The 20,468-nt window shown below is 50.6% G+C and overlaps 1 protein-coding gene across 1 annotated transcript; it reads left to right on the top strand.

Moving 5' to 3' along the window:
• The first annotated feature begins 1,273 nt into the window (after positions 1-1,273).
• LOC100761504 (fibroblast growth factor 18) lies at positions 1,274-19,817 on the top strand. The gene is made up of 4 exons (XM_035448097.1): positions 1,274-1,336; positions 1,758-1,938; positions 12,026-12,132; positions 18,730-19,817. The coding sequence occupies exons 1-4, from the start codon at positions 1,274-1,276 to the stop codon at positions 18,994-18,996; spliced, it is 618 nt and encodes a 205-aa protein (XP_035303988.1). The 3' UTR covers positions 18,997-19,817.
• The last annotated feature ends 651 nt before the right edge of the window (positions 19,818-20,468 follow it).

Raw genomic sequence — 20,468 nt, 5'->3', positions numbered from 1 at the left:
GGGTCGTCCCGAAAAATGCCCTGCAGGTGTGGGTGTCAGAGTGGGAGGAGAGGCAGTGCCTGGTACTGTGGGTTGGTCGTCGTGGCTGGTGGAAATGAAGGGAGGCACATCGTGGTTACAGAATGAACATTGGTGAACCTCGACTTGTCAAAAGTTCTGGCGTTTGCTCAAATGTGGAAGTTAACTGCCTTTTGTATTTAGTCTTCATAGCAATCCCCGAGGTGGGTACTGTCTTCATCATTTCATTGTAAAGAAACAGAGTCGCAGAGAGTCTCATAGTTAAGGCTGACCCTATGCTTGGGCTGCCAGGGTCCAGAAGACTCTAGCAATGGTTGGGTGAGCAATACTTTTCTGGAAATAGGGTCTTGTGTGCTAGCATTGTGTCAGTCTTGGGGCAGGGGGTCCACAGAACAAACCCATATTCTAACCATTACCCCAGCACATCTTGCAGGCAGGACAAATTGTCATAATTCTAACCCATGCTTCAGGACTTGTTCTGATTTTTAAATTGTGATGGGCCATGCATCTAACTAGCAGGTAGAGGTGAATAAAACTTAATTCAGTCTTTCGTTTACTTATTTGCTGAATAAGTGCTCGGGTGTCTGTCCTGGGGCTGCAGGGCTAGTAGCACAGAAGAGAGAGAACTCTGGCTTTCATAGTGCCAGCCATGTAGTCAGAGCAGATGGACAAAAGCTAGTAGGTCAATGGTATGTTGAGTCACATGTACTAGAAAGAATCTCATAGCAGAGTGGTGGCATGGAGAATGGCAGGGGTAGGCCAATCAAGGAGGTCTGTTTGAGGTGACATCAGGGCAGACACCTGAGAGAAATGAGTGCAGAGAACTGAGAAAGCCTGAGAGCAGAAGTGAGAGGGTGTGCAAAGGGCCTGAGACCAGTGTGTGCTAAGTATGAGGAAGGTTTCAAAGACTTTAAAGGTGAGGTGGTATGGCTGGCATGGCAGTAACAGGAGGAGAAGAGGAGAGAAAGTATCAGGGGTGGACAGCTGAGGCTAGAAGCCTCAGTAAGGACCTCTGAGTGTGAGGAAGCCCTGAGGAGTGTGGACAGGGAGGATTCTACAGGAGGGCTTTGTTTGGTGGAGGATGGGTCATTAGCAGGACAAAAATGGACTAGCCTGAGAAGGAGATGGGTACATGCTGTTCAGGTGAGGGGCTGTTATTGAAGAGGGCTGGGAGCAGTGAGTGTGGGTGCACCCTAAGGCTTCCTGGAGGGTGTGGCTGATGACAACTAAATGGCAAGAGGTCCATGGAGTTACCATGGGGGATATACATTGGAAGATGCTACAAGTAGGGGCCTGGGATGAGTGCCAGTACCGTCGAGTGAGTGGGAGGGGTCCCTGTGGAGATTGGGGGGTGGCATGTGGACTCTGACCCAGTGTCCAGTACTTGAGATTGCTCATCCTATCCCTTCCCTGCCATGTGTCCCTCCAACTTCTCCCCAAAGCCCTGTGGACGTTAGTTCTCTTCCTAGTTGCTCAGACATTCCTCACAGTTCCAGATGCCATTGGAATAGGGTCCTCTATACTAAAAGGGGATCAGAAGCAGAGTAACCTGCATGCCGAAGTCACAGAAGACACCATGTGTCAGCGGGTGGGAGGATCTATATACCCAGGCCGGATCCTCAGCTTTATTGTTTCCCAGCTGCCTCAGCTCAGTTGTCTTGTCTGTGAAATGGGGCCTGGCCAGAGGTGGCATAGAGGAGAGATATGGCTGGTTCACCAGTTTTCTTCCCTTTGCATAGGTGTTGGCAGCCGAGGAGAACGTGGACTTCCGTATCCATGTGGAGAACCAGACGCGGGCTCGCGATGACGTGAGTCGGAAGCAGCTGCGCTTGTACCAGCTCTACAGCAGGACCAGTGGAAAGCACATTCAAGTCTTGGGCCGTAGGATCAGTGCCCGTGGCGAGGACGGGGACAAGTATGGTATGTTCCAGGCCCTATCCATATCCCTTGCACACACTCTTCCCAGCCTTGGAGAGCCCCCATTCAAATCCCTGCTCTGTATTGTGCTGGGTGCAGGGTCTTGGACCTAGTGCTAGCCCTCCTGGGCCTCAGTTTCTCAGGTATTAGTGAGTCCTTCAGAAGCTCACTGATGTGAATAAAACATGTCCCTTTACATGGTGGCTTGGTGGGGAGTGTCCAATTGTCTGAGGCTGCTCCCTGCACCACAGCTCCCTCCCACCCAGGTTCAGCTGCTTGGAGGGGTGGAAGCCTGTGGTCATGCTCTCTGGATGTTCTAGTAGCCATGGGAGTCATCTTCATGAATGCTTGTGGGAGTGTGTGTCTCTGTGTGTATGCAAATGTGCATGTGTGTATGCAAATGTACATGTGTGTTTAAGCTTGACCCTGTACATCTATAAGACATGGGTACTTACAACAGCTTGGGCTATGGTCCCTGTGACCTTCTCTTGAAACAGTTCCTGGGGGCAGTGGTGCTGAGAGACACAGCCTTCTTCTGCTGCAGAAGTCAGAAGAGGGACACCGAGATTTTTTTTTCCTCCTGAGCCCCCAGTCCACGAATACCCTGGACAGTGAACAGAGCAGACAAAACTCTACCTCCTCAGCACTTTGGAGAGGATTCAGCCAAGACAGATGCTGGGCAAACACTAAACATGCAGATATTTTATTTAAAAATCACTAGACAGGGCCAGGAGGCAATGGTGCATGCCTTTAATCCCAACACTTAGGAGGCAGAGGCAGGTGGATCTCCAAGTTCCAGGCCAGCCTGGTCTACAGAGTGAGTTCCAGGACAGCCAGGGTTACACAGAGAAGCCCTGTCTTGGGGGAGGGGGGAAGAAACAAAACAAAAACAAAAAACCCAAACAGCCTCTTTAAAATTGCCAGACAGGAAAGACCCAGGACTACCAGGAGACCTCCTTGTCCATGCCCATCTCTGAGATGCACCCATCCCCAGCCTTCTGCCTCTTTGGGTCCAGGTTCTAGAGGTAGTGGCTGGGGGCAGGGGCCTGCATGTGTGCAGAGCCTGCCAGCTTCGCCTTTCTGGGATGGTGCCCTATCGGCCCCTGCCCATTGCCATCAGGACATGACAACAAGACGAATAATTTCTTGGACCTTTTATCTTGGACACCATTTATTTTCCCACAGCCCCAGGGTAGGACTGACCTCATGGTAGGGCCCTGAGTGAAGCAGCTGCACCACACTGGGGGCTGGGCCAGGCCGGGCAGCATGGGCTAGGTCCTGGGCCCCAGCACCTCCAGGCCAGCTGCCTCCTCCGCTTCTTGCACAGTTATTCTTTATGTCTCTTCTCCTTTTCTCCCTTCCTGTTTCATGCTCCTTTCCCTCTTTGTTTTGGTCCATTTCTGTTCTTCCCGCCTCCTGGTCTCCGTCCTTCTTTGCTCTGACCACAGCCTCCCTCCTAGCAAGTTTCAGGCCCTCTAGCTCTTATGGGGGGCACCCCCAGATTCTGGGCCATGCATGGCAGACCCAGGTGGTGGGAAGACCCAGGTGGTAGTTTTCCCTGGGATCCTTTGCCCAGTACTGCCAGGGAAGGGGCAGCTGGCTGGCCAGGCGGGAGGAGGTGCCCTCCTGGGGTGCCCCTGGAGCTCACTCTGGCCCCTCCAGGCTGGAGAGTACAAGTGTGGGGGGGTGTCAGACTCTGGTTGAGCCATCTGTCCACACCCTGGGAAGGGAGGCAGAGGCTGGGGAGGGAGAGGAGCCCAAAGTGGCCCACACACTCCGCAGAGGCCGCTGGCCTTCTGACATTCTCTGCCTCAACTGGGCCACTCTGTGACCTCCACCTAGCACTTTGCCTTCTCTGTCCCTGGTTCTTATCTGTACAGTGCCTTTAACATGCTCATGGCTTTCTAAAGGAGGGGTCTAGTCAAGATGTCCTGGCTGATTTGTGGGTCAGGGTGTGGTTTGAGCTGCTGCCACTCTGACCAGCACCCAGGTGGCGTTGATGGAAGCCTGCTTTCATTCTCGAACTGACCTGGCTTGCTGCTCTTCTTGGCCTTCATCCTCTCTCCCAAGAAACATGTTTACATCATCTTCTAACTCCCCCTGCCCCCCAACACCCAGGGCAGCATGGGGCCTGTGGGCTGTCGCTGTTCCATTTGAATGTCCCATTAGAAACGCAGATGAGGCTGGGAGACCCCATCTGTGAGCCCTGGGAGAGGAAGTGAGACAATGGAGCCCACTGAGGCTTCCAATCTAGATGATCAATACAAATATTATTGGGAGGGTGATTTATGTGACCACGAAGGGCAGGAGGATGGGCTGCCTCTCTGCATCAGGAGCTGCCTTGCTGGGGGAGGGGCAGTGGGATGCAGGGCACGTCAGAATCTCCTGTCTTCTCAGGGCTGGGTCCAGCCACCAGGGTCTGGTGATACCCACTTGGATTCACAGCCTGTGTCATCCACTGTACCAGAATTACAGCAGATGTCAAATGAGCACCTGGAATCCTCAGCTTTGGTTCTGTCGTCCAAGTCCTGGCCTCTGTGCTGGGTGCAGGGCCCCTGGTCTGTGGATCCTCTGATCTCACTGTTTCTCTATCCTAGTACTTTCTGGAAGGCAGTTTGAGGGAAGAGCAAGGTTCTTTTGGACCAGCCATGGCTGAGGCTGCACGGCCTCTGTTCTTATAGCACCTTAGCCTCTGAGTCTGACCCCATGGTCATTTTCTGTTCACCAGTCTAAAATGCCACTCTGTTGCTCAATGCTTCATGTCACTTAGAACCCAGGTCCTTGGATCAGCCAGAGGCCTGGGATGGTTCTGCTCATGAGACACCCCCAGCCCCCACAATCTCAGGCTGTATCATCTTGTGTACTGTGCTATACCAGGCATGGTGCCTTGGTCAGGCCAAGCACATTTCATCTAAAAGCCTACGAGGCTCTCCACCCACACATCCCTGAGACCTGCCCCCTCACTTCTCAGCCCTCTCATTGGGGTCCCATCTCTGTCCTTCTACTAGTATACTTTTCTCTTATAGTCTGGCATCCTGTTATGTACTTCCCCACTCTGTCTCTCAGGAGATGCTGGGCTTCTGGGGCTGTGCCTTGCCTCATCCCCAGGACTCAGAGGCAGCCACAGAGAGGTGATCAGGATTGTGTGAGTTCAGGGACACCTCCAGTGTACACCTGAGACTGGGGACAAGGTAGTCACCCAAGGATATCAGGGCAAAAACTTCTTCCACACTTAGGAGGCACCTGGCCCAGTGTTCAGGCAAGCCTTCCTTCCTCCTGGCTGTTTTTGCCTTGAGAATACAAAAATGGACAGGCCTGACTTCCCCTACAAGCCTTCTCATCTGGCATGGGCTCTTTGCATCTCAGCTTAAACCTCCCATCCTCTGGCCTTGCCTCTGTCCCCAGGGAGCAGTGGCCACCCATGCTTTGTTGAAAGGACTGTGTTAGCACTACAGCCAGGATCCAATATAGTTTCTGATCAATCCTATTGATTTTTTTCTTCCCCTCTACTTTCTGGTGAGTCTATGTGGCTTGCAAACCTCTTCAGGGACTTGCAGAGAAGGGGAACCCTGGGCAGCTGAGCATGCATGTGTAACACCAACAGGGGCATGTCTCCAGTAAATAGCCTTACCCCTCTGCTTCTTTTCACCTAGTTCACCTTCAGAGGAAAGGGAGAGCTGACTAGGGACATCGTGGACATTTTGGTGACAAAGACATTTCTTCATGTGAGGATATTGTCTGGAGAGGCCAACAGCTCTGTGATGTGGGAATGTGTCAGCTGGTCCCCCATGCACCTCTGCACTTGGCTCTCCTCTGCCTCTCCTGTGTGTGTGTGTGTGTGTGTGTGTGTGTGTGTGTGTGTGTGTAGGCATGACTAGGTCCTGGGGGACTTTCCTGGGCACAGGGAGATCTAACCCATCTTGGCGTAGTTCTCAGGATTGTCTCTCACTGAAGCAGTCTCCCCAAGTCTGGCTGACTTCATTGCCTCTGTATTCTCCTGCCATTTCTCACCCTTCAAACCTAGAGTTGAAAAGTGGAGACCCTGAGTTGCTTTGGGGAAGGCCAGCTCGGTGTCACTACAGTGTCAGTTCATCCATCAGGGCCCTTCTTGCTGTTTGAGGTCCACGCTGTTTGCCCAAGCTCTGCCCATGCAGCTCAGGTTCAACCCCTGCCTGTCACAGTGAACTCTGGAGTTGCAGTCTGTCTTCATGTTTGCACCTTACAGTGTGTCTCTGGGCAAGTGATTCAGATGCTCTTGCTGGCTGCAAGGCCTCAGGCTCTGCGTGTATAAACTGCCATCATGGTTCCTGCCTCACAGGGCTGTGAGCCAGTGAGACATTCCATGTTCAGATTCCCAACCCACATGTGGGATATACATTACTGGTATTGACTGTTGTTATCAGTGTCTCTTGTTTTTGAGTTCAGGTATGCCCTGAACTTGTGATCTTCCTGCCTAAGCCCAGTCTGGTGCCATGTTTATTCTTCAGGCATATCAGAGAAGCAGAGGGTAAAAGACAATGGGAAGTTTCATAGAAAGAACATTCTTCAGCCCTTTGCCCTGCCTTCTTGGAGGGTTTCTGGGAGTCCTTTTCCTTTTCTGTCTATGGCCTGAGTCTAGCTCTGAGTGCTCTCATGGGATTCCCCATTTCTCCATGTTGACTTCAGCATCCTCTTCAAGGTGACCCCAGGGACTCCTCCTGGGACTCCTCCCCTTTCAGCGTCATCTGGAAGTGAAGTCTGGGAAGGGTTGAGTCACCCCTGAATTCTGTCCCAGGAAAGCAAGGCCAGAGAGAGGAGCCCAACTGCCCCAGCCAGGTCTCATTCACCTGGGTCAGGGCTGAGTGGGGAAAGCAAAAAGTGGAGTGGGTATGGTAAGACCAAGACTTTGGGGCCCAGCTGCCTGGGTTTGATTTAGCCCCATTGTACAAGCTGTTGGAACCCAGTTTCTACACCTGTGAGATGGCAGTGCTGATGTCATGGGATGGTTGCAAGGATTAAATGAGATAGTGATCACGGCCCAGAACATCAAGAACCGACAGAGTGTGAGTTAACTATCTTTCCTAGAGGGGCTGAAGCCAAGGAGGCACAGAGTCACTTATTTCTGACACATATGCTTCCTTTGTCACACAGCAAGGGATTTTTCTCTGTCATTGTGGCTGGGGATGTGTATGTAGGAGTCTAGAGTTCTAACAAGGCATGGACAGTGTAAGAAGTCACAGCAGGAGGGAGCAGAGTGATAAAGCACATTGAATCAGAGGCTGATTAAACTTGTCATCACCAACTCTATGCTCTGAACATGTCACTTCACCATCCTGAGTCTTCCTTTAGCTCTTGAATCGTGTTAGTCATCACCTACATCACAAGGCTGTACATGCACTTACTATAATTTAGTAAGTGACCACTTACTATGAGCCAGGCCTGAGCTGTGTGCTACAAAAAAGTATGGGGAGTAAGGAGAGCTGTCCTGTCTTCACGGGGCTTACCAGCTGATAAGAAAAGACACAGAATGGGAAAGGTGACAAATTGTGTTAACTTGCTATTATTAGAACAAAATATCTGAGGGGGTCAAGTTAAAAAGAAGTAAGGTTTATTTTGCCTCAGGTTTGGAGGCTCAGTCCATGATTGGCTAGTCCCCTGTTCCTCGGCTTGTGGCAAGTCCCAATGTTATGGCTTAAGTGTATGGAAGAGGAGGCTTACCTCATGATGGCTAGGAAGCAGAAAAAGAGACAGCAGAAAGAGAGGCAGGAAGGGGCATGTTACCTAACGTCCTCGACTGGACCTCACATCTGAAGGGCCTAGTAATGTAAGCAGGCAACTAAGCCTCCCACACATGAGCCTTGGGGGAACATTTAAGATTGAAACAATATCAATAAACAGTTTTAGAGTGCTGGAATAATGGGCTGGAGAGATGGCTCAGCTGTTAAAGAGTACTGATTGCTCTTCCAGAGGACCTGGATTCAGTCCCCAGCACACACAAGGCAGCTTACAGCTGTCTGTTGTTCTAGTTCCAGGGGATCTGACATTCTCACATAGACGCAATAACAATGCACAGAAAAAATAAAAAGAAATAGAGTGTTCAATGTGGCATGGGAATTGGCATGCACTGGGCTGGGGAAAGGTGGTGCTAATATCAGACAGGACAGTCAGGGAAGGTGTCTGTCTGAGTAACTGTTCTTTTTGGTGAAGACCAAATACACCATGACCAAGGCAACTCTTATAAAATAAAACGTTTAACTGGAGGCTTGCTTATAGTTTCAGAGGTTTAGTCCATGATCAGCATGGCAGGCATGGTGCTGGAGAAGTAGTTGAGAGCTATGTCCTGACCTGAAAGTGGGAGTGGGGGAATGAGAGACATAGACAGAGACAGAGAGAGAGACTGGGCCTGGCATGGGCTTTTGAAACCTCAAAATGACACACTTCCTCCAACAAGGCCACACCTACTCTAACAAGGCTACACCTCCCAATCCTTCTAATCCTTTCAGACAGTACCACTTCCTGAAGACTAATCATTCAAATATAGGAGCCTATGGGAGGTGGGGGTATTCTTATTTAAACCACAGCATCTCTAAGGAGGTGATGTTTGGCCACCTGGGGGATGAGATTCAACCATGGGAAGGTTTGGACAAAGCAACCTCCAGGTAGAAGGATAGCAAGCACAAAGGGCCTTCAGCAGGAACTAGGTGTGTCAGAGAGATAGCAAGGGACCCAAAGTGCTTGGGAGACCAGGAAAGGGGAGCAGCAGGGGCAGATGATATGGGTCCGAAGAGCTAGGATTTTCTCTAAGTTGCTTGGGAATCCTGGGACATTTTTCCACAGGAAAGAGACATAATTGTGTGTGTGTATGTGTGTATGTAGACTGAGGTCAATGTCATATATGTCTTCCCCCAATATATGTCATATATGTCTTTAATTTTGAGAAACTGTCCCCACCCTTTTGTTTTTGGCTTTTCAAGACAGGGTTTCTCTATGTAGCCCTAGCTGTCCTGGAACTCATTAGAACCAGGCTGACCTTGAACTCACAGAGATCCATGTGCCTCTGTCTCCGTGCTCCGATTAAAGTCTTGTGCCACCACTGCCCTTCGAGAAACAGTCTCTTACTGAACTTGGGGATCACTGATTGGCTGGACTGACTGGCTGTTGAGCTTTGTGAATCTTCTCTGGGGTTGCAGATGTTCACCACCATGCCCAGCTCTCACGTGGGTTGTTGGGGATCCAAACTCAGGTCCTCACACTTCATGGCGGTTTCTTTACCAACAAGCACCTTCTGAGCCTCATCAGTGTTTTAAAAGGACGCTTCCCAGCTGCTGTGCAGAGGGAAGACTGGTGAGGGCAAGACTGGCAGAGGGAAATGGCTGGTGGGGGAGGGGTGGCAAGATCGTGTCATCCCCCAGGCCAGTTGCAGGCCCTACCAATGGAACTGAGCCAAGATGAGCCAAGAGCTGCATCTTTGGAACTTGGCTCTCAGAAGCCGGTAGAGGAAGACGAGGACCAGGAAGGCTCTGCAGCAAACCTAGCTTGGGTGGAGTGTCTGTTCCTTTTTCTTTCTTGCTGCTGGTGCTGCTGGTCTATCACTCCCCAAAGACTTTACATAATTCTGGCCTGGCTCCCACCTCATTATGTCATTCTCTGAGTGGAGTCTAGGTCACTCAACTGCATGTTGTGGTCAGGGTGGGTAGGAAGAACAGACTGCTAGTGGTTAGACTCATACCCTTCCCTGGGCTGGATGGGGGTGGCCTGGTCTGGGGAGGGTGGAGTTGAACTGCAGCCCTAGCCTCTCTGCCCCAGGCCCTTTGGATGTCCACAACCACCCTGGGGATGTGGTGGGATGGGGGAGATGGCCAGGGTCCCTGCTGCTGAGAGGTGGGGCAATGTTAGGAGTGACTTTGGGAGCCAGCGAGCCCTGCACCTCACTGGCTTACCCTGGGAAATGAGGACAAGGACTCCTTACTCTATGTGGATGTGGGGGGTCGGGGGGAGCTTTAATTGTATCCTATGGAAGCCAATCTTGTCCGTATAGAACATACTTGGGGGCAGTCATGAGGGTGGTGTCCTGGGCCCTTCCCCCAGTGATTCTTCCATTAATGACAGTCTCCCTGCTCCCAGTGGAGTCTGCTCTTCTCCTAGGCTTGACTCCAGGGTTCCAGAAAGAAACAGAATGGGGCTGAACTCCACCCCCTTGCACCAGGGAGGAAACTGAGACTCAGAGAGGGGTGTGGTGATCTGCTCAGGGTTCAATTCATACAGTGTGGAATGGCAACAGACTTGTGGGCATTCTCAGATGCCCTATCTGGTGTGGGATGCCTGCCACGAGAAGGTTGAGCAGGTTCAGAGCAGGAGCAGAGCCTAGGGAAGCAGGCTGCCTTCCACTCTTATGCGAACATGTGAGCTTGGCCCCTCGGTGCACTTTTCTTCCAGGAAAGGTTCAACTTTGTAGCTTTTAGGAAACTTAAAAATGAAGGTTACTGAGTTTCCCCTCTGAAACTTTAGAATGGGGCACTTCCATGCTACAGCCCCCCAGGCCCTACTGAGGGGTCATGTCAATTCTCCCCAGTTCACTGGTGAAGACCCTGTGGCTCAAGGCCACACAGAAGTCAAGTTCATATTTATGCATACCAGACTCTTGCCTTCTCTATATACATGCAGCTCCATTGAAGCTTCTAGAACCTTCTCACTATGGGAGGTGTGAGATTTGCCAGGAGATGGTCAAGCAGTCTGGGAGCTATTGTGACTTTCCCTCTGGGGGCCTGGTGAGTGGAGAAAAGAAGAAGAGGTTTGAATAAGGGCAAGCAGGGTACATCAAGGCCTTCTTCATGTTCCTAACTCAGTGTTTACTGGGGGTGGGGGGAAGAAAGAAGAACGTGCCCCACCTTGCTCCCAGAATTACAAAATTCTTGTTAGGTCTTTAAATTTTATGTAAATTCTTTTTTTAAGGTGGGAATCATACTTTAATTAGAAGTGGTGTCAAAGGAGGGCTAGATTAATTATAGAATCCCAAGTTCCAGGTGGTTTCAATTTTCACAGCAGGGCACCAGGGCCTATATTTGTAAATGCTTTTTATTAAAATCATACCTAGTGTATTTTAGGGGCACCGAGGTACACTCCTTGTGGCTCCATCGATACTGTACTCAGGAATTTGGGATTATGATTATGGAGAAGCAAGTCCCTTGTCACTGAAATGAAACTTTTGTAGCCGAGGGAGGGGCAGGTGCTGGAATTGAAGGGTCACAGCCAAAGAAAACAGCCATGGGGGAGGGGAGTGGCAATGGAGAATGGGTCAGGGCCGTTCAAGACCAGAGAGGAGTGAGACCTCACCTCAAGTCACACTGAATACTACAGCAGGAAATGTGGACTGGCTAGAAGAAAGGTTACTGATGCCTTTGTCTGCCAGAGGTTTAGGGGAGCAGTGTGGACACCTCCATCAAGACTTGGAGGCACCAGATGGGCTCTGGTCCTGTGGGTGGGGAGAATTGGGTCCTGATCAAACCTGAATGTTAGTTACCCATCACTGATGGCCTCAGTCAGGGGGAGGGAGATTCTGAACATAGACTTTTCCCCAGGGGTGTGGCACCTTCACCTTCATGTCTTCCTGTGTCAAGTGGCCAGGTCAAAGGTGCCAAAACTGCTTTAGTAGGGAGGCCAGATGTTTGCCCTTGGGGAAAAGGACATGTGACCTAACTTTTGAAGGAAACAGCAGGAGGTCCCAAAGGCTCTGAGTGTGTGTGTGTGTGTGTGTGTGTGTGTGTGTGTGTGTGTGTGTGTGTGTGTGTCTCATTCCCTTGGTTACTTCTCTGGGTATTCTGTTGGTTCCACTTCAGGAGTGGAGTTGAAGGGCTGGGAGGTGTATGAGAGGGAAGGGCCACAGACAGAGCTCCTCTCAGACTGGATCATGGGGGAAGTGGGTTCAGTTTCCCTGCCTCAACCCAGAGTCAGGGTGTTCTCATGGGACCTACCAGAATCCTGGTCAGTGTTTGACTTTGGGGAAATGAGGGACCATGGATAAGGTCAGGGAGCATGTTGCTGGGTCTTTAGACTATACATACCATTTCCTCTAGTTAAAAAGCTTGTCTTATTCTCCTTCTGCCTTTCGAAGCCCAGCTCCTAGTGGAGACAGATACCTTCGGGAGTCAAGTCCGGATCAAGGGCAAGGAGACAGAGTTTTACCTGTGTATGAACCGAAAAGGCAAGCTCGTGGGGAAGGTGAGTGATGAAATCCTGGGTACTTGGGGGTTGGTTCAGCCAGCTTCTGAGAACTGGCAAAGCACATCCAGGTTCCTGTTAGCCTCACCTGGGACCCAGCTCTGATATATATATATATATATATATATATATATATATATATATATGAGCAGCACCTGATGGCATTTCTTCCTGGAGTCTTGGTTTTTGTTTTAGTGCCTGCAGCAGCCAGGCTGACGTATTTATGGCTTCTGCTTGATGCCACAGAGCCCTGGACTCTGCTGGAGAGGGATATGGAGCTCTGCTTTGTTCTATAGGGAGGAGCCCATGGGGCAGCCAGTTCATGTGCTCCTGGTGTCTGGGAAGAGGGAACCTGCAGCCCATGGATTGTGAATGCAGGGATCACCTAACACTCCTCAGGGGTTGGCAGCAGCAGCAACAGTCCCCAGAGGCAGTCACTCCTCAGAGCTGGGGCCCATGGTTCTATCGTTCAGGAAGATTTTGTTTCTTTGGGACAGGCCAGAGAGCTCCAAGTGTCGAGTTAGTGTATGTGTGTGTGGTGCATATATATATACATATATATATATGTATTTATATATATATGTGTGTGTGTGTGTGTGTGTGTGTGTGTGTATACTCACTTGCTGGATGCTCTCTGAAGGCTGCCCTTCATCTCTCCTCCTTACAGTCTTGTGTGCTTACTTGTGAAGGTCACTAGCTTGTTTCTCCCAAAGGTTCAAGAGGAAGATGTCACCCACAGTAGCTCTATAGTGAAGTCACCTCTCTATCCTCTGCTCTCTTCAGGGACTCTCCCTGCTTCTATACTGTACTGAGGGTGAAGTCTGTCTGGACAGGTGGAATAGAAAATGGGTCCCTTGTTCCTGGGGACATTGGTTCCATTATACTTTGTCAGCATAAGGGGAGAATAGTCACTCTTCTTGAAGCAATATTTGGTTTCTTGAGCCTTTAGCTTTTCCTTCTGCCTCCTTATCCCTGGATCAAGGACCAAGGAATTGACACATGAATAATGACCATTTCCTACTCTCTCCCAGGAATTGGGCAAAACTACTTGCAGATAATTTTGGCAGGTTGGCACCACCGCCATTCCCATTTTACAGGTGGGAAAGCCGAGGGCTGGCCACATCCCTGGGCACTTGTCCCAGGCCCCATACTAGCACTAGGCGGGATTCAAAGCCGGGTTTGGAAGGGAAAGATTCCAGCCACACACCCATACCAACCCAAGCTGCAAAATAATAGTAATCCGAAGAGCGTTGGGATGCCGAGGAGTGGTTTCAATTAGTGATTCACTTTCCGCCGTCACAGGCTGGCCGGCGAGGGGGTCCCCTCAGCCGCTGGGGCGGCGGGCAGGGGCGGGTGCCTGGTCCCCTGGCCCGGCCTCGTAGTCCCGTCTTGGCCAGCAGTTTCCTGCAGCGGCCGCCCAGCCCCGCGTCAGGCGCTTTGTTCTGCTGCCCGCCTGGGCCTCCTCCCAGACCAACCTGCTTTGGGTTTGAGCCTTGGTTTTCCCCTTTACTCCCTCTGTGCCCAGTGCCTGCGCCGCCCGGTGCCGCCTCCCTGCCTACACTCTTCCCGGCATCCTGGCCCCCAGGAGTGCCATCATGGGGTCAGGAGAACGACAGGTCCCCTCAGGCTGCATCCCTGCCGCCGCCCGCCTCCCGCCGGCTGGCCGCTGAGTCACCGCTTCCACAGGAGCCGGCTCCGATTTCCTGCCCCCTTGCCCTCTCTCCGGTCATTAATATTGGTGACGGTTCATCTGGCTCAAGGCACAGCAGCAGTGAAGCAGGCCTGGTCTCCTGTCTCCACCTCTGCGTTCTCCTTCTAGCCCAACTACCTCCACCACCCTTCTGGGCCCAGAGGCTTGGTGGCCCCCCTATCCACCTGTGCTGGGTGGGGTGGGAATCACACTTTTGGTAGGCTGTCATGGCACCCTCCCTGCTCACTCAGGCTGGGTCCTGCGGGGAGAGTACCCTCTTAAATGGCTGGGTGTGTCTCCTCCTTACAGTCTCAGCGCTTTCCAGATATTGCTGCCCCAACCTTTGTTGCCTTGCTTGGGAAGCTTCAGGCCCCAGCTGAACTTCCCCTCCTCCCCTGGACCAGTTTAGGGCTCAGCTGGGCCTCTCCACATTCCTGGAAACCTATGCCCCAGGCTCTCTGGACTGCTCACACCCATTCCCTGGATGTGGATTTAGGGCTCGTGCATGATCCTTCCCAGCCCTTTTCCTGTTTTCTCCCTGGACCTTCAAGGGTCTCTAGATTTCCCTAGCCTCTAGTTAGTTCACTGTCCTCCTACAGCTGTCTATGCTCCCCACCCCCATTCTCCTCCAGACTGGGAGGAGATGACTCAATCTCCTGCAAGAATGCTGGCTACCAGGCCAGGGATCCTGGTGTCCTGGTCCACTAGGTGTGCTGGTCCACTGAACCTTGAAACCTTGTCTGTAAGGTGGGGCTCATGTAGGCATTTAAGCAGGTTCTGCCTGAGTCTCAGTCTCTTCTGCCTTCCCCTTTCAAAGACAGGCTTATTTTACTTTATGTTTTGAGACGTGGTCTCCTTCCTTAAGGGCTGTTCTGAAACTCTGGAATTCCTATGTAACAAGGATGACCATGGACTTCTGATCCTCCTGCCTCTGCCTCCTGAGTGCAGAGATTAGAGGCATGCATAACTACCCCTGATTCAAGGGGAGCTGAGAACATACCCTGAGTTCTGTGCCTGCTGAGCTACACCCCCAGTCTGAAGCCAGGCCTTAGTAGCATCACTACTGCACCCATTGGACCTCTGGCCTCTGCTACATTGAAGTGCCTTATCAGGTTTCGTTCCTTTCTTCTGCCTTGCTCATCTCTGGCCAGAGCAGGGGTCATTCATTGAGCCCTTAAAACAGCTATTTCAGATGCACTAGCCATTGGCTAGAGTCTTTCCCTCTATTTGTCTTGGAGCCCTGCATGCTCTGGTAGCCTGCTCCTGGCTACCTCTCTGAACCTATCCACTTGGCCAGAAGGTAGCACAGTCCAGAAAGAATTGCTGAGCATCTTCTGTCATGCACTAACCACAATTTCCTCATCTGCCCTCCCCCACCCCCACCCCCACTGCTTGTCCTTTTGGGAGTAACAGAGTCTCAAAGTCTTTCAGGGCAGAGGATTAAGGCCACTTTGGTTGTAAGTCACTGAAAAACTCAATGTTTTCAGCAGGAGGAAATCCCCCCCCCCCCCCCCCCCGTAGATCTAAAACCTCTAGGTGTTAGGTGAGGTGTGATTTCATGATGTCATCAGGATTCGGGTCACATAGAAGGGTTGTGATTCTCACTGGAAGTAAGGAGTGAAAGTGGGGTTGGAGGCTCTGAGATGCTAGGTTACTCTTTAAAAGTGGGTGTCCTTGCTTGCCTTAGTGGGCAGGTTCAGAGGTTCTGAGGTGCAGTCCAAGCTTTGATTTAAAAAAAAATTAAATGTCCATGTAGGTGACATGGTCATAGAAGGGGTCAGAAAGAGAGGCAATGATCAAATTCACGTGCAGCTGGCTGTTAGCCTCTTGGCCTTTCTGGCTGAGTCCATGGTGGAGAATCTGTGTTCATCACTGGCTTCTATTACTTCCCAAGAGCCTGTCTGTGCCCTGTGGTGTCCGGACCAGTCCAGAGCCCAGCTTCCCAGCCCTCTGAACATAGTAAACACAGATGTAAATTAAGCCTACATGCCCAATCTGTGCTAGACTATTGCACACCCAACATTTCATTTTGTGCCCACATTTTACTATGTGACCATGGTGGCTCCATGGGAGGTGATGAATTTTGGTGGCCATCACTCACTCTGCCTCTTCTCTTCTCCCCACGGACATCTCCAGAACTGGACATGAGACAAGTGTGCTAGGGGCTATTTTCAAGTGCCATGACCTTGGGCAAGCCCCTTTGCTTCCTTTAGCTGTTTTCTCTAGGCAGAGTCAATCTCAATGACTTAAGATGATGAAATGACATAATGGATGTGGGAATGTCTGGCCTGTGGTCAGCAATCAATAAATACTGAATGAATGAGTAGGGAGACCAAGTGGGCCAGTAGACCTCTCAAGCCCTCAGCTTGTTCTGTCTCCTTGAATAGAGAGTCCTTCAGGAAGCACATCTGAGAGACACTGTAAGGGATTCAGAAAGTAGACTCTCTTTTCTTTCAGGCTCTTTCATGTGTCATCTACTCACAACATCCAGGCTCTTGTTTGTCTGACCACAAACCCCATCTTGGGCTAGGGCCTATGCTCAGCTCCTAGAGTAAGTCAGAAGCAATCCTGGTCTCAAGTTGCTCTTGGACTAAGGAGGAGGCAGGTAGGAGAGAGGTGGGTACCCAGGGACTTCCAAAGATGGGGTGTGTGAACTAGTAGAATTCTAAGTGCAGATGCTTAGTACATGTCTAATTTGCTTCAAAGGACCAGGAAGCTGGGCTCTGGGCTGGTTCCAACATCCCAGGGCACTGAGGAGCTCTTGGGAATCAGTGGTTGGAGCCTATGATGAGCACAGAGCCTCCACTATGGACTTGGCAAGAAAGGCTAAGAGGCCAACAGTAGGCTGCACCTGAGTTAGACCATTGTCTCTAGACATTGCCTATAGACAGTAAAGGAGCAATCAAAGGGTGGCTTCCCAGAGAAGGCAATTACAGTGCTGAGCTTTGAAGGGCAGAAACAGGACGGTGTTGTCTAGCTTTTGTTCTGGTTGCTTTGACTTTGGTGAAAATCATGTAAAGAATTGGACAAGGAGCTTCTAGACCTTTCAGTGAGAGACCTAGAGCCAAGAGATCACTGGCCTCAACCTGCCTTACACACGTTTTTCTGCCTTCCTTTATAATAGTCTTACTATTATTTCTACCCAAGCTGTCCTCTGGGTATCATGTGTGTTTTGAACCTACCTTCTGTCTGTTCTGAAGCCGGCTTGAAAGAACATTTCCCAGAGAGTCTCTTTAGCCAGGCTTTCTGCAGAGTTCAGCACTCTGTCTGCAGAGACTAAGCTTGCCCTCCTCTCAAAGGTGAAATGTCCCTGGAAGCTCCGGCCAGTTTTCCACTTCAAACAAAAGGCTGGAACCCGCACCTCAGTCTCCACACACAGCCAGACCGCTGGGCTTCCAACTTGGCTGGGCAGCAGTCCGGAACGAGGAGTGGGCCCGGCCTAAATTTGGAGATGTTAGCTGGAAACGTGTGCTGCTAAGTCAGCCCGTCCAATTTCATGTTTCCTACTTTCTCCCTTGGAGCTCCAGGAGGAGGCTTCAAGATCTTCTCCCCATCTTTTGTTCAGGGCAGGGCCAGCAGAGCTACCTGCCTTTCAGAAAAACCCAGGAGGGTCCCCCCTGTGTGTCAGGCTCATTTACAAATGCCATTCCTTATGTGTCTCTATGTCGAAGAAGTCATTGTTCTCTTTTGCTTGGTGAGGAATCTGAGTTTTAGAGGAAGGTCTTGGCCCTTCTGAGGTCACAGGATATGTTAGGGTTCATTTGGCTTTTGGCTCCAAAGTCAGTATCTAGTCTTTCAAGACTTAGACATCCGTTCAGGAATCTGAGACCCCAGGGCCCCCTTACACAGCCTGTGGAGTTTGGCCATGGTACATCTTATTTTTGGATGGTTCCTAGCTTGCTTCATACCAAGTAGTAGAGTGTGCCACATCCCACATTGAGTGCAGTTTGTGTTGAACTGTGTCGCAGAAGAGTTGAACCACAGATCTGCCAGGACCCATTTCTCTTACAAATGATAGATTAAAACATCAGCTGAGTTAAAGGAAATGAGACATTGTTGGCCCACATGGTGGTGAGGTAATGTGACCTGCAGATGCAGCTGCATTCAGAGCCCAAGTGCAGTGACCAGGGCTCCGCAGTTTCTTCATTCTCCTGCTTGGCCTTGCTTCCCCGGGGCTGGCATCGCTGCCCAGCAGGGTTCCCTTTCATGTTAGTAAAATGGCTGCCCTCATTTCAGATTTACACATACTTCAAGTTTAAACCCATTTTCTTTTTTGTTTGTTTTGTTTGGGGCACTGGTATATGTAGGATGATTGGAGGGCTTGCATCACATGTCTGGGAGGGGTTACTATTTGATTGGCTAGATCCAGGTCTATTGCTCAAGTAGGGAAGAAATGGAGCCTACATTTATGAGGCAGGAGAGTTAGGATGGAGTGGACTTCTGCAAGACAGTGGTACTCTGCTCCCTGGGTGGAGGACTGAAGAAGATGTGGGGCCTATAACAAAGGACTATTTGCATATAAAGAAACAGAGATTAGGTCCTTTCTGCTGTGCTGTCCCGGCTCCAGTCACATCCCAGGACCCACTCCGGAGCTTTGAGCCTCCAATTTCTTTTCCCTTTATTTTGTGAAATCTAGTTTTAAGCAGAGCTTTCTTGGTATCTGATCACCTACCATGTCCACAAGGCATGTGTGCTCATGCCTGTTTTCAACCCTCTCCTCTGGCGAGTTGCTAGTGTTAAGAGGTTGGGAGTTGAGCGAAGCTTCTCTAGACCTGGGGGGACCTGCGTGTGATGGGCCTCAGTACCCACTACCGTCACTGTGGTTGTGTGTAATGTCTGCTGTAGCACACTTACCAAAGGCATCATTGACTTTTCTTTCTTTGACTCTCCTTCTCTCTCTCCTTCAGCCTGATGGTACTAGCAAGGAGTGTGTGTTCATCGAGAAGGTTCTGGAAAACAACTACACGGCCCTGATGTCAGCCAAGTACTCAGGCTGGTACGTGGGCTTCACCAAAAAGGGGAGGCCTCGCAAGGGTCCCAAGACCCGGGAGAACCAGCAAGATGTGCACTTCATGAAGCGTTACCCCAAGGGACAGACAGAGCTACAGAAGCCCTTCAAGTACACCACCGTCACCAAGCGTTCCCGGCGGATCCGCCCCACTCACCCCGGCTAGGTCCGGCCACACTCACCCCTAGAGAACTACATCAGAGGAATATTTTTACACGAAAAAATAAGGAAGAATCTCTATTTTTGTACATTGTGTTTAAAAGAAGACAAAAACTGAACCTAAAGTCTTGGGAGCGGGGAGGGGTGGTAGGATTCTACCGTTGACCAGAACCCCATGACAAAGGACTCACGAAAAGGGGACTGCTGTCAACTCACAGGTGCTTGCCTCTCTCTAGGGGGTGACAATTCAAAACTCATCCCAGAGGAGGATTTGAATGAGAAAACTGACGCTGCGAGAAACCAAAGTCCTTTCCCCAAAGGTTCTGAAAGCAAACAACAACAACAACAACAAAAAACAAAAAAAAAAACAAAAACAAAAAAACAAACAGAAAAACAAAAAACAGAAAAAAAGTAGTGCCCCTCCCCCACCCCCATCCCTCCTTCCCTCCCACTCCCCCTGCCCTAGACTCCAACAAGAATCGCTCTCTGGTTTGCAGTCATTTATTTATTGTCCACTGCAAGCTGTCCCGCGACACCGCGCAGGGAAGGCGCCCCCTGAGAATTCTCCGCGCCTCGACCTTCTGACGACAGACGCCTCGTCCAATCATGGTGGCCTGCCTTGCCCGCAGTTCTGGAGGATGCTGCTATGGACCTTCCGTGACTCACGTGACCTAGTACACCAATGATAAGGGAATATTTTAAAACCAGCTATATTATATATATTATATATATAAGCTATTTATTTCACCTCTCTGTATATTGCAGTTTCATGAACCAAGTATTACTGCCTCAACAATTAAAAACAACCCACAAATTATTTAAAAAAACTGGTGAGGAGTGTGGTGGCTGGGTGGGAGGGTGGGGGGTTGCGAGGCTCCAGCATGGTAGTCCCTTTGTACTTTATTCCTATTGGTCTTTGTGCTGAGGGCTGGACCGGGAACATTCATTGACCATCATGGCTGTCCTGGGAGCACTGTTCTAGGCACTGAACGGGCAGCCTCAGAGCAGATAGGAATCTGTTTCAGATTCAGAGAAGTCAGTTCTCAGGGTGTCCTTGATGCAGGGATCGACTCAGTCATTTGTTCATAGGCGTTTGCATGGCTTCCGTTCTAGTCGGGGTCCTGGTGATTTACCCCGACCCACAGGGAACTTCACCATTAGTAATTCAGATTCATTGCTTCATTGGTGAGTTTATCTGCTCACCATTGATCTACCACTTTTGCTAAGCGTTGGGAATCCATCAAAGAACAGTTAGTGAATTCCACAGTGTTTGGTCAAGCTTAGGCTGGATGTTGAGGTCAGTTCCATCCTTGGAGTTTCTCTCCTATGCTGTGAGTTGGGCTTCAGTGACTTGGAGGACTTGCTCTTCCAGGGTGACCCCAGGGCTGGAAGCAGGCTCCAGGGAGCCCTTTTCCTGAGGCTTGGCATGAAGGTGTGTAGCCATGCCCTTTCCCTCCTGCTGCCTTCAGTACAGGACTC

The sequence above is a fragment of the Cricetulus griseus genome, chromosome 7, assembly GCF_003668045.3.
Source record: "Cricetulus griseus strain 17A/GY chromosome 7, alternate assembly CriGri-PICRH-1.0, whole genome shotgun sequence".
NCBI classification, from domain to species: domain Eukaryota; kingdom Metazoa; phylum Chordata; class Mammalia; order Rodentia; family Cricetidae; genus Cricetulus; species Cricetulus griseus.
This window is presented reverse-complemented; position numbering and strand designations above follow the sequence as displayed.